We start from the raw sequence: 12,918 nt of genomic DNA, 5'->3' as shown, positions 1-12,918 counted from the left end.
GAACTTACTATGGAAAGAATGAAATCAGTCACTTGATTTTAGAGCATGTAATTAGTGTTGGTTAAAGACTTAACTTCAGACTAGTATTTGGCCACCAGGATAGAAGTTTAATATGTTCTTGAGATCTGTTTCTAATAGTAATTATTCTTGATAGCTTATTATTTTTATTTTTTTAGAAAAATTATCTTTAAGAATGTGACTGTGGCTCAGTGTTTTTATATCATAATGACATATGCTTCTGTAAATCTGCTATTTAAGGATAGCTACATCTTGTGAAGTCTTTCCTTGGCCTCTTAGATGTCTGAGCTTTGCTTGTCTAGTAGAATTGAATACTCCTTTATCATTCCCCTAATATTCTACATATAAATTCATGTCATAGGCCTCTGAAACCCTTTTTTTTTTTTTTTTCGGTACTTATATTTACTTTTTAACATGTCTGTTGCCTGCTGTCAGACTGGGATGGGACTCTGTCCTGTTGCATTATATACCTAATCACTAGCATGGTTAGATATATGGTAGATGCTTAGTAAATGTGGCTTTAGAGGTCTATTTAATAATCGATTTACTCTATAGAGAAAAGTCCAATTTATACTTGAAGATGTGCTGTTTCTAAGAGAGTTACCCTTTGTTACTTGTTTAGTTAGTCAGTATAGTGCCAGACTGGCCTGCCGAGTGCAGATGTGAACTGAGAAAGGAGTGATATGATGCTAACCAATTTTGTTCACTTGACAGGTGTGGGATTATGAGACTGGAGATTTTGAACGAACTCTTAAGGGGCATACAGACTCTGTACAGGATATTTCATTCGACCATAGTGGCAAGCTTCTGGCTTCATGTTCTGCGGATATGACCATTAAACTATGGGATTTTCAGGGCTTCGAATGCATCAGAACCATGCATGGTAAGGGGTGGAGGATAGCATTTTGATATTGGTTTCTAACATGGTATTCCAAAGAGAAGGATAATGTTTTCTAACAGTGTGCAAGTTTCCTACATTCCATTCTTTTTTTTTTTTTTTTTTTTTTTTACTCTTTACTAGGTTTTAATTTTACAGTGTAACAGTAGTCAAACACAGAAATCTTAATGGTTCTAGAACAGACTGTTTTTTGTTTGTTTGTTTTGTTACATCACTCTTTTATTGGTCAAATCAGTCATGCAATCAACTGGGTCCCTACATTCAATTCTTATTGTCTGTAGTGGAGGAGCATATGATGTAGATAGTCCATGGATAATCATGGTAATTGAGAGTTGTTTTCTGTTATGACGTTTTAAGTATCTCTTAGTGGTTATAAAATACTTGTTTTCACAAATATTTTTGAATGAGAAAAACTGCTAGGACATCTATGTGTTCTTGAGAAGAAGAGAAAATGAATTTATTGGGGTTGTTTTATTGTTGTTTCTCATTTTTTGCAGTTGGGAAACTGAAGTCAGAGTAGATGTAGTAAAAGCTGGAACCCATATTCCTTTGCTTACTTTTTAATATTCCACATATACTATAGTCTCATTGTTAAGTTGTTTTCCCAGCCCTTGTCATGGAGACTGTTTTCTGAAGCAGTTTGGCTTTATGGAAAGAGCATGGGCTTTGGAATCAGATATCTGGGTTCCGATTCCTACTTGTTTACTTAACGGCATTAGGAAATTGTAAGCTCTAATCTATAAGATGAATAATACTTAAGTATTGAATTAAGAATTGAAGTCATAGGGTTGTTGTGAGGATAAAATGAGATTGTATACTCAAATCATCTGATTTAGTACCTGGTACATAGGAGGTGCTCACTAAATAAGGATTTTTGTTGTTTTTTTAAACATGTTGAAATATGAATGTTTGGGTTTTATTTAAGGAACACATACTGTGTTAATAAAAAATTTTTTTAAATTATTATCCAGTGACGTTAGCACTTGAGTAAGCTGTGTGACTACACAGATGGTGTAATTTGAATGGTATGCTCCCCCGCCCCACTCCCCCAAATTAAGTGCATTAGGGAAGCTTACAGATCAAGGGAGTTCTATTGAATCCTTTTGTAAAATCTGTATTTGTTTCTTTAAGTAGCCTGTATCTTATTGCTCTAACTTAAAGAGTTCTTTTATGTTCCTTAAAATAATGTGATACTTATAAGGATTCTCTGAGGCTTTTTTTGCAAAGGATAGCTAACTAGCATTGTGAATAATGCATTTTATTTTTTTTACCCCATAAATATCAAGAACAACAAAAATAATTTTTAACAACTATTTTAAATATGGAACCAAATCCCCATTTTTCTTGTTCTGTTCATCTCTGTAAATCTTATTTCTATCTTATATCTTAGAATAACAACCATAGAAAATTTTTTTTTTTAGTGTTCATAAACATTCAGTGTGTTAATATATTCAAACGCTGATGATACTGATTCCCTGTGATTTTAAAACAGTTGTACAGGTTGAAATGTAATTATAAATTGAGCTGGCTGCTTGTTTCATTGTGGATTATTTTATTGTTATTAATCCCTTAACTTTTTGTGTGTAAATCCAGGTTTCTTATCAAATTTATATAAAACTCCATTGTATTTAAAGTTGCTGTGATATTTGAAATCCCATGATGAAATCTCATGGTGAACTGAGGTTTAATTGCTCTTGATGATATATTACTTAATATGTTACTGTGTTTTGTGTTTTAGGCCATGACCACAATGTTTCTTCAGTAGCCATCATGCCCAATGGAGATCATATAGTATCTGCCTCAAGGGATAAAACTATAAAAATGTGGGAAGTGCAAACTGGGTAAGTAGATTTAGTTGAAAAGGCGTCAGCTTAAAGAGATAATATTCAACAAAAAACCCCACAATTCTGATTGTTCCAGTAAATTTGGCTGTAACCCAGAATGATCACCATGACAGTTATATTTTAAAACTTAAGTTTCAATCTCTAAATGTCTATCCAAAAGGAACAGAAATTATGCAAGAAACTATATCCTTGAGAGCCATTTTCTGTGTAATGGCTTATTTTCTCTGTGGTCTTCTTTTAGGTTATCCCTCTGGGTTGAATTAAAATGTAAATAACATTTGTGCAGGTATGCCCCTATTAGGCTTAATTTGGTTGTGCTTAGTTTGATTGTTATAATAAAACCTTAACCTACTGGTTTTGTCCAGATTAGTAACCTACTGGTTTTGTCCAGATTAGTAAGAGCATGCCTTTTCCCCAACATGGCTAGAAATATTTTTGTTAGGTTTACTGCGTGTGCTTAGTTAAAAGATTTTATTTCTCTCTATTTTTTACCTTGTAGATTTTGATTTGGTTAGCTCCTTAATGATACTTCCATCAGCTTATTTTAACTGATGTTTGACTTTCCAGCCTGTCCCCATCTTTTATTAACCAGGAATGTACGTGTATTCTGTTGACTTGCATACGATGCCATTCTCTTCATTCCAGTGCATAGCTAGTTTTGTATCACTTCTGGGAAGGGTCCCAATGATTGCCATTCACGATGCAAACTATTACTTATTTTTATAGCTACTGTGTGAAGACATTCACAGGACACAGAGAATGGGTACGTATGGTGCGGCCAAATCAAGACGGCACTCTGATAGCCAGTTGTTCCAACGACCAGACTGTGCGCGTGTGGGTCGTAGCAACAAAGGAATGCAAGGCTGAGCTTCGAGAACATGAGCATGTGGTAGAATGCATTTCCTGGGCTCCAGAAAGCTCCTATTCTTGCATCTCTGAAGCGACAGGATCTGAGGTACTGTATGATTTATATGTTATTTCATGATTTTGTTGCTAGTATCTCAGAACTTTAAATACCCTTCCTGATTCTCTATTTCATGCCATTAATGCATTTAAAAATCTGCATCCCAGAATTCTGAATCTTGAAACTCTTTACTGTTCCAACTTGCAGATAGATGTGTTTATATTTTTTAACTAGTGGTTACTGTTGCTGTCAGCTGACCCTTGATGTGTGCTGGGATGGGGGTTCTCCTGAAGAGTAAAAGTGGTCATTTAGATTAGTCAGAAATGTCATTGTTATAAGAGTATACCAATGCAAAAAATAAAACTTATGGGAGAGGTTAAAGTTATCTTTTAGAAGAATAGTGTTCCTTAATGAACATAATTATTTTATTTATAAATTTATGGTGAAATGCAGTTCAGCATTTAAATATTTGTTTTAAATGAAGAATATTTTATATGGAGGCCTCTGATACTCTTGATCATTAGAAACACTAGCTGAATCTGGAGTTATATTATTTTTTTCATGATTCTTAATTTGTGCTCTTCATGATTTCATTCTTTGTAATTATTACCTTAAAATTACAGAATAATTCTGTGAATAAGTTGTATGAGCCAAAATTGACCACATTCCTTTTTTTTCTTTCACATTTCTTTTTTATAGAGACGTTCCTATCATGGGTTTTTTAAAATTACATTTTAATAAATGAAGGAGGATTCCCCATCCCTCCACCCCCCAATTATTTTTCAAAATGAATCTTCTATTGTAATCTCTTTCTAGTTGGCTGGCTTGGTTGCATTTTCAGATTTTTTTTTTTTTTTTTTTACTGCCACCTGGTGGTGTTTATGTACCATATGTCATAAATTCGTTGTGGTTGGACTTTATATAAAGGATAAATTAAATAGTTCTTAAATTTTTCGTGATTACAGAAGTCTTGAGCAGTAAATTTACCATCCGTTGGTGTTGTAGAAACTGAATCCTAATCTAAGTGGAAATTTTCTACTTTTATATTATCTAGGTCCTTCCTGTGTAACCTAGGTATGTCAAAAGACTTCTGTATTTCAGTAGAGAAAAACAAGATGAATAAGTCCTGGATATCTGATGTACATACAGCATGGTGACTATAGTTAACAGTACTGTATTGTATACTTGAAATTTGCTAAGAGGGTAGATCTTCAGTGTTCTCATCACACACAAAAAAACGTAGTTTTGTGAGGTGATGTTTACATTAATTAGCTTGATTATAGTAACCATTCTACAGCGTATACATGTCTCAGAACATGAAGTTGTATATATACCTTGAATAGATACAATTTTTATTATTGCCAGAAAATGGTTTTTACAAAATTAGAAATATAGATCATTGCTAGGTAGTTGTCATTTGCCTGGGAAACTTAATTTTTATATGTTTTCTATAGACTAAAAAAAGTGGCAAGCCTGGACCATTCTTACTGTCTGGATCCAGAGACAAGACTATCAAGATGTGGGACGTCAGTACTGGCATGTGCCTTATGACCCTTGTAAGTTTGCATAATCTTACTGCTGCTTTCGCATTTTTACCGTGTGCATATCTTTTTGGGTCAGATGCCTTGTGATATCTTATTAAATCTGAATTATTTGAGGTTTTAAAATAACTTCTTTATAAATAGACTTCTTGTCGTTAAGTCCATGGTTGCAGTGATATGGAGGTCATTCCTGTAGAATATTATGTTATACAAAGGGTCTGCAAAGCCAGTCAGTGCTAGGAGGGAGAGCCTAGCCACTGTACCTCTAAAAATTATGTGACATCTCCTGAGGAGGGGAAACAGTAATATTACAGACTCATTCATTTTTTGAAGCTGTTTGCTTTTCAATTTCATTATATTTAATTTTAATATGAATCCTTTTAATTATTACCTATATATTTGCATGTTGGAGTTCATTTGGTTTATCATTCTGAAATTAATGGTGTTAGCTTTATGACTTGGAAATGTTTATTTCATTTAGGAGCCTATTTCATCTAGATTTTAGTATGAGGATATATAAATGATAGTAGGGGATCTGTGGACATTAATCCAGTAGCAGTTTTTCTAATTTGGTATCCATGTTGGTTTAGAGATTCTTTAAGTGCTAATCATACCTTGAAGTGATTGTCTCTCTGTAGCATATGATAGACACATATGGAAGTATCATCAAGAACTGATTAGAAAATTAAACTCTCCTCTTAGTATTCTGAGCTGAGTTCAGGTATACTATGTTGCTGTTAGAAAACATGATCTACATTTAAAAATCAGAAAGCACGTACTGTCTTCTGTAACAACACAGGTCACCATTAATTTCCCTGGAGGTTTCTGGCTCCTGTTTTTCAACTGAAGGAGGATTCTTTTCTCTGCTTTATTTTGGTGTGGCCACAAGAAATGTGATTTGATTTTTGTTGAAGCTTCTACAACTCCAGTGATTGGTGGCTTTTACAGATAACAAAGTTTTTGTTTTGTTGCGGTACGCGGGCCTCTCACTGTTGTGGCCTCTCCCGTTGCGGAGCGCAGGCTCAGCGGCCATGGCTCACGGGCCCAGCCGCTCCACGGCACGTGGGATCTTCCCGTGTCCCCTGCGTCGGCAGGCGGACTCTCAACCACTGTGCTACCAGGGAAGCCCAACAAAGTATTTTTTTAAGTAAGGGCAAAGGCAAAAAAAGTAAACCAAGGCAAAAGATATGTCACCTTGGTTGTCTCTTTTCTTTTTCTTTTTTTAGCTCTTTGGGAGGGAGGTTCTTTTACAAAAGCAATATAGCTATTTACATTTTAGAAAATTTGAGAAATAAACAGAAAAGTTAAAAGAAAAATCACCCTCAGATCACTTTACCATACCTAATAATACCTACCAAGTGTATTTTCGTAGACTAGAGCTGTCCAGTAGAGCTTTCTGTGATGATATTCTGTGTCTGCACTATCCAGCATGGTAGCGACTAGCCACGGGCAGCTGTTGAGCTCTTGAAATGTGGCTAGTGAGACTGAAGGACTGAATTGTTGATTGTATTTAATTTTAGTTTATATTTAAATAGCCACACGTGACTAATGGCTATCCTGTTGGACTGTGCAGTTCTAAACCTTTTTCTTAAATTACTATGTAGATGAATATGGTGGGGGTTTTTCTATGTAAAAATGGTATACCGTACGTACTGCTTTGCAGCAGACTTTTAATTTAGAAGGTATGTGGCAGTTGCTCATATCATTAGATACACTTATTACATACAGTGCTTTGCTGAACGTCTTTGTTAACCAAGTCATCTAGACACATTCTTAATTATTTCTTAGGATTGACTGCAAGAAATGAAACTGCTGGACAGGGGATATAGATAGATGAATGGATGAATAAAGATATGCAGTAAATACCTATATATCCTTCACCTAGAGTCGCCAGTTGTCAACATTTTCTTTTCTGTGTGTGTGTATATGTAGATTTTGTTGAACAGTTTGAAAGTTACTTGTAGACATCATGACACTTGACCCCTGATATTTTAACATGTATCTCCTAAAAACAAGGGGTATTCTGTATAACCATAATAAAATTATCACACTGAAGAAATTTAACATTAATACACTACGTATTTAAATTTTCTCCATTTACCCCAGTAGTGTCCTTTATAACTTTATTTTAGCCTCTGTCCAGGAGCCAATCAAGTATTATATGTTGCATTTACTGGTCATATATTGTTAGTTTCCATTTTCCTTTAACCTAGAATTCCTTAGACTTTTTCCCCCTTTTGTCTTTTTTGGCATTGACGTTTTTAGTGTATGTAGTTCCAATCCACTTTGAGTAATGACTTACTGTTTTCATAGATGCTTTTTAAATTATTTATCCCTTTATTAAGTCAAATACCTCTTTGTTTTTAAGGTGGGTCATGATAACTGGGTACGTGGAGTTCTGTTCCATTCTGGGGGGAAGTTTATCTTGAGTTGCGCTGATGACAAGACCCTGCGTGTGTGGGATTACAAGAACAAGCGATGCATGAAGACCCTCAATGCGCATGAACACTTTGTTACCTCCTTGGGTATGTACAAGTTACGAGGTTTCTGAGCAGTTAGGTTTTGGGGTGCCAGACCTAACAGTTTTATGTAACCATGTGGATGTTTCCAGGTAAGAAATGAACATGTTCTTTCAGGGCAGAATAGAGAAGACAGGTTAAAAACTTTATGGATTCCTGCCATTTGTTTTAAATTCTCCTTTCTTAACTCTCTCTTTCCATCATCAGCCTTATAATAAAAAAAAATTATTTTCCCCATTGCACAACATTGGTTTGGAAGCTAGAATTATGAAGAGGATGCTTTCTGAGCACTATGATGGGTAATTTTTCTTCCCTACTAGTTTGTAAGTTTCTCAGAGGAAATCTTACTCACCCTTTTTATTCTGGCAGATATATACTATTGTAAACTCAGGGAACTGTATTTACACTTAATAAACATCCTCAGTATCATCTGGACCTGAATCTAGAATTTAAGATAGTGAATAAAGTAAAATACAATACACTAGGGTATGATGGATCTAATAATGAAGGTAAAGCCTCAGTAGAATAGGGCTAATGCTTAACCTTACAGGGTCATTAGAAGGATCAAATGTGAATATAAAGCATTAGTACTAAGCCTAGAACATAGTAAGTGTTCAATAAATGGATACATTGAGGCTGTCCTTGTTGTTAGAATTCAGTGTTCATTCAGCCTCAGTTGGGATGAGGATAGTGGGGCAAGTATTTTTTTAGGGTGTTAGTAGTACAGGATATAATCATTAAGGCTCAGCTTCCCTCACCTAGTTGATAAGCTTGATATACCTGCTAGGGGTAGATGTGTGGCTGTATAGAGAAAAAGAATGAGTATTCCTGGCACTTGGATGTGCTTATTTTGTGGCTTATTAAAAATTGTATCTGGCTCAGTCTGATTTTAAAATAAGCCTTCTCTTTTTCTTTCAGATTTCCATAAGACGGCACCATATGTGGTTACTGGCAGTGTAGATCAAACAGTAAAGGTGTGGGAGTGCCGTTGATTGAGTTTCATTTGGCCCCTCCTCCCTTGTTTCCTCTGGATGCACTCTGATGATACCATGGTTACCCCATTGAGCTCTGTTTAAATAAATATTGTCCTTTCATGTAAATTATTCTGGATGTAGATTGAGCTTATTAAATGTTACACACAAAGTATTCATGCATGGTGAATCCAAATTGTATACTGTAAATTTACATACGTTGTCTAGAAGTACCATAGGGTTTAAAAACCTGGGCTGGCATTGGTCACACCAGGCCTAAGAAGGCAGAAGTTGAATAAATTGAACTAGGGCACTAAACTGAATAGTTGACAGTGTCGTTTTATGTTGGATTATTAATTCCTGTTTTCCTTTCTGCTGTCTGTTGGTGCCTGACTTGATGGCCTCATTTGGGGGAAAGTGGTGGTTATTAGGGCTTTTTCTGAAATGTGTATCTATGTAACATCACTTAAGTGTGCTTAATAAATCTTCTTTAAGGATGTTAGATAATAAGGCTACAATTCAGAATCTTCTGAACCATCTATGTAATTAATGGGGATTACACATTGGAATTTTTGTCATGACACATTTGCCAAATCAGTAGGATACATTTGTTTTGGCAGCCTATCAAGCAAAGGCTAGTGGTATATTTATGTAAGAAAATGACTGTAAATCTGAAATAAGAAAAATCTCAGCAGCTAATAACAAATCATTTATTTCATTTGGGTCTTAATGCTTTGTAAACAGGTTTAAAAAACACTGTAATACTCTAAGCTTCTATTTTCCACACTAGACACACTTCTAGTTGTATTCTCCATACTGTTAGACTGTATAGTGATGTGACTTCCAAGTAGAGTTTAATCTTCCCATTGAGTGTGTCATGGTACAAATCACTATTTGTTTTTGATGTTTTTTAGGGATGTGCAATGTGCATAACATAATGACAAAGAAATATTGAAAAGGTTATGTTGCCCATTTTAAGGGAGTGGGAGAAATACAGCAGTTTGTTTTTCAACATGAATCTGATATCGATTTGAACTGTGTTTAACTTACAAGTTTATCAAAAGACAGGGTTTAATGGAGCGTGCATAAAAATGTACTGTGTTTTCACCTTTTGTTTATGTATAAATGTTTATGAGTATATGGGCCTATCTATAAGTGGATAAGTCTGTATATGTATGTATATCACACACATACAACCTCCATGTCCTTGGGTCCTGGGTTTTTGAAGAAGTGCTAAAACATATAAATAGAATAAATCTTGCTGTGGAATACCATGCTTTAGAACAAATCCTTTTTGATCCTAACGCTTCTGAAAACCAGGTCTGACTCTGTGGGAATTTTTCCCAGCTAAAGGAAAATCACTTCCGTTATCCACCACCTCCACCCCCAGTTTGGCTGTTGAGCATTTTACACATCCCTGATATATTGTATATTGTGGTCCAAAGTTACTACAAGTAGGTTTAAGAAAATTTTTATCTATGACTTTGAAAACAATATTCCATTGCAGATTATTAATAAATAATCCCATTGCTTAGCTAACCAACATTTTTTTAAAGAAGGTCATTTGAAAAGTTAACAGAACAATGAAATAACAAAGATAGTTTAACAAAGAAATTTATCCTGGATTGCATTTATTCATTTGTGTAATATGTGATTTTTAAAAAAAAAATATCCCTTTTAGTATTCAGTGGAAATTTGGTTCCTGAAAAAGACAAAGGGTTAGAGTTAATGTCCTGTAGATACGCACACAGAGAACAGGCCATATATTTACTAGAAGCAGCTTTATGTCTAGCTTTTGTCTTTTTGTTTGTTTGCTTGTTTGCTTTTAATAATTCCTGAGAGATGTCTCTGGAAGGAAGTGTTTTGAAAACTAATGGCTATTTTTGAGGACAAAAATTACAACTTAAGCTAATTTCTTAAATACAGTAGAATAACTTTCAGGACAATATTGCCTCACAACCCTGCTCACATTGAGAAGTCTTTTTTTGTTTCCCCTTAGCTGTTCTGACTGGATTTTTCTACAGAAGCTATGGAAGATATCTTTGTTCTTGTTTGCTGCTATTTCCTGTCCTATTTTAAGAAATATAAATACATAGAAATGGTGCATCTTTAACATTTGTTTGTACATGTATAAATGTCTTGTATTTTAATTCATTTTTAGCATGTAGCAACACGAATTGTTTAAGGGTAAGCCACAACATCTAGAAATCACTCCTAGATACGAACAATAAAGGAAAAAAAATGGTACCGATTTAGGAGGAAACAAAGCCACTGTCGCTGGGTTTTCCCTGCAGCCTGCAGTGACTTCCACTGACAAGGAGAAGCTATCACTCTGTAAACAGTCATCCTTATTGGGAGATTGCCACAGCCTGCTGCTTAGCTGAGTTACCAGACATCCTCCATTTACGAAGCAGCGAACGTTGAATCTCAGGGATGGTCCTCAACTGGATCCAAGTGTAACGAGCCCTGTTTGAATAATGAAGGGGGTGGGGAGAGTGATCCATCCACAATCCGGAAGCAGATTTGCAGAGGTTTCCTGCACTGTTGTTTGACACTGCCCTGTTGATGCCCTTTCTTCCTGTTTCCTGCGTTTTCTCTGTCTGCTGTCTAACCCTGTGCCTTGCCTGGGATAAGTACAATGATGAGGTTACTGGTTTGGATTGTAAGTAGAGGAATTTATTGATTGGTTTAGAGGTTCACTGCTGCTTTGTCACTGTCTCAATCAAATTGGCCACTTATTTAAGAAATAAAAAGCTGGTAGAATTGCATCCTCAGATGATGATTGACCTTTTGTGTGTGTGAAAACAGACATTCCATTGCCACCCTAATATAACGTGCCCAAGAAGTCCTAGCTGCACTCTTGAAAGTGCAAGCCACGGAAACTGGTTTAGACATGGCTTGGAGAATAGTTGCTTTTTGACATGGCCTCTTGCACTTTAGGAGACTGAGACTGTCCTGTGTTGTCCATTGTGGTGTGACCAATGGTGTGCCCAGAGCACTGCTCTAAAACTCACTAGTGTTAGCACGTCGTCAGGGCTGTGGGCGCTCGCTGTAGCCTTCGGAAGCTTTGGCTCTAGATCACCAAGCCCAGTCTCCTTACTGTCAGTGCCCTGCTCTCCTGTTTGCCTCTTTCTGTTTCTATGTGAACTTCCAGATAATATCACTCATTAAATAGTTTTTTTTTCTAATTTATTTAAAGAAAAACTATTTAGAAGTAAAGGATATTTTGTTTTGTTGACAGTGGTGGCTTGATAATCCTTAAGCAACTGAAGATAAAATTGTTGAAGGAAAAGGCACTTAAAATGGTTCCTCTCTGTCCAGCTGTATATAAGTCCAGTGTGTTAACTAACCTAGATGATGCAAAGAAGAATCGCCTGGTAGAGAAGCAACATGTACGAAATCGGTGAAAAAGGTTTTGGTTTTTTTCAGTGGGGGAGGGGGAGGGCAAGCTGGATTTACAAGTCACGACTGGACCGAACTGGCCTTTTTATCTTTCCACTATATCATGTAAGTGGCTGCTTTCTTGTCCTGCCTATCCTTCAAGCATCCCTAAAGCTCACTCTGAAGATGGTAGAAACAACACACACAATCTTCGAGTTAGAAGTTGATCCTGACACTGACATGAAGGCGAACGTTGATTTCATACGAACAGTTACAGAGGTGGTGATTGGAGAAAACAGTTCCCCAGATGGTAAGAGTTAACTGAAGATATTGACACAATTTTAAAAAAATCAGTAAAGGAATGTATATAATATTGCTCTTGTGTTTTACAGTAAGATTTGTTGCTCTCAGACTGTGTAAAACAAGATTTATTCATGTTTTCTGCATATTAAAAAAATCTTATTGTACCAATTGGTAAACTATTAAATGCCTATAAAACTAGATGTGGTTTTTTTTTTTTTTTTTTTTTTTTTTTTAGTCTTTTTGTGCACAGATTTAAAACCTTTCAAATTGAGTCCTAATAGGAAGCAGGGTTGTGTTCAGCACCAGTCATATGGAGAATAAGATATGCAAGTTGCTAGCAGGGCCTGGATGGAAGGCCTTTCTTCAGGGCAGTGCCAGCACTGCCTTTGCTGTCTTGCTTCCTTCACCCTATTTGCAGGAGGGAACTAGGAGCACAGCTGCAGGGGTTCTTGACTGAGGGGCCTGCACAACGCACTGGGTCAGGCAGCTCCAGACTGTTTTCCAAGGCTCCACCCTGCCCTCCAGCAGCCCTTTCTGAC

General features: G+C 36.0%; 1 protein-coding gene across 1 annotated transcript in view; it reads left to right on the top strand.

Annotated features, from left to right (window-relative positions):
* Positions 1 to 12,580, top strand: part of PAFAH1B1 (platelet activating factor acetylhydrolase 1b regulatory subunit 1) — a 74,075-nt gene extending 61,495 nt beyond the window's left edge. Inside the window, exons 6-11 of the mRNA XM_029210634.1 lie at positions 733 to 901; positions 2,655 to 2,757; positions 3,487 to 3,715; positions 5,119 to 5,220; positions 7,574 to 7,730; positions 8,643 to 12,580. Of these exons, the coding sequence (XP_029066467.1) occupies positions 733 to 901; positions 2,655 to 2,757; positions 3,487 to 3,715; positions 5,119 to 5,220; positions 7,574 to 7,730; positions 8,643 to 8,716 (834 nt within the window). The 3' untranslated portion in view covers positions 8,717 to 12,580. The remainder of the gene's footprint in view (positions 1 to 732; positions 902 to 2,654; positions 2,758 to 3,486; positions 3,716 to 5,118; positions 5,221 to 7,573; positions 7,731 to 8,642) is intronic.
* The last annotated feature ends 338 nt before the right edge of the window (positions 12,581 to 12,918 follow it).

This window comes from Monodon monoceros, unplaced genomic scaffold (genome assembly GCF_005190385.1).
Source record: "Monodon monoceros isolate NGI ecotype Baffin Bay Population unplaced genomic scaffold, NGI_Narwhal_1 Super_Scaffold_9, whole genome shotgun sequence".
Lineage (NCBI taxonomy): Eukaryota > Metazoa > Chordata > Mammalia > Artiodactyla > Monodontidae > Monodon > Monodon monoceros.
Note: the sequence above shows the minus strand (reverse complement) of the source record. Positions and strands in the feature narration are given on the sequence as shown.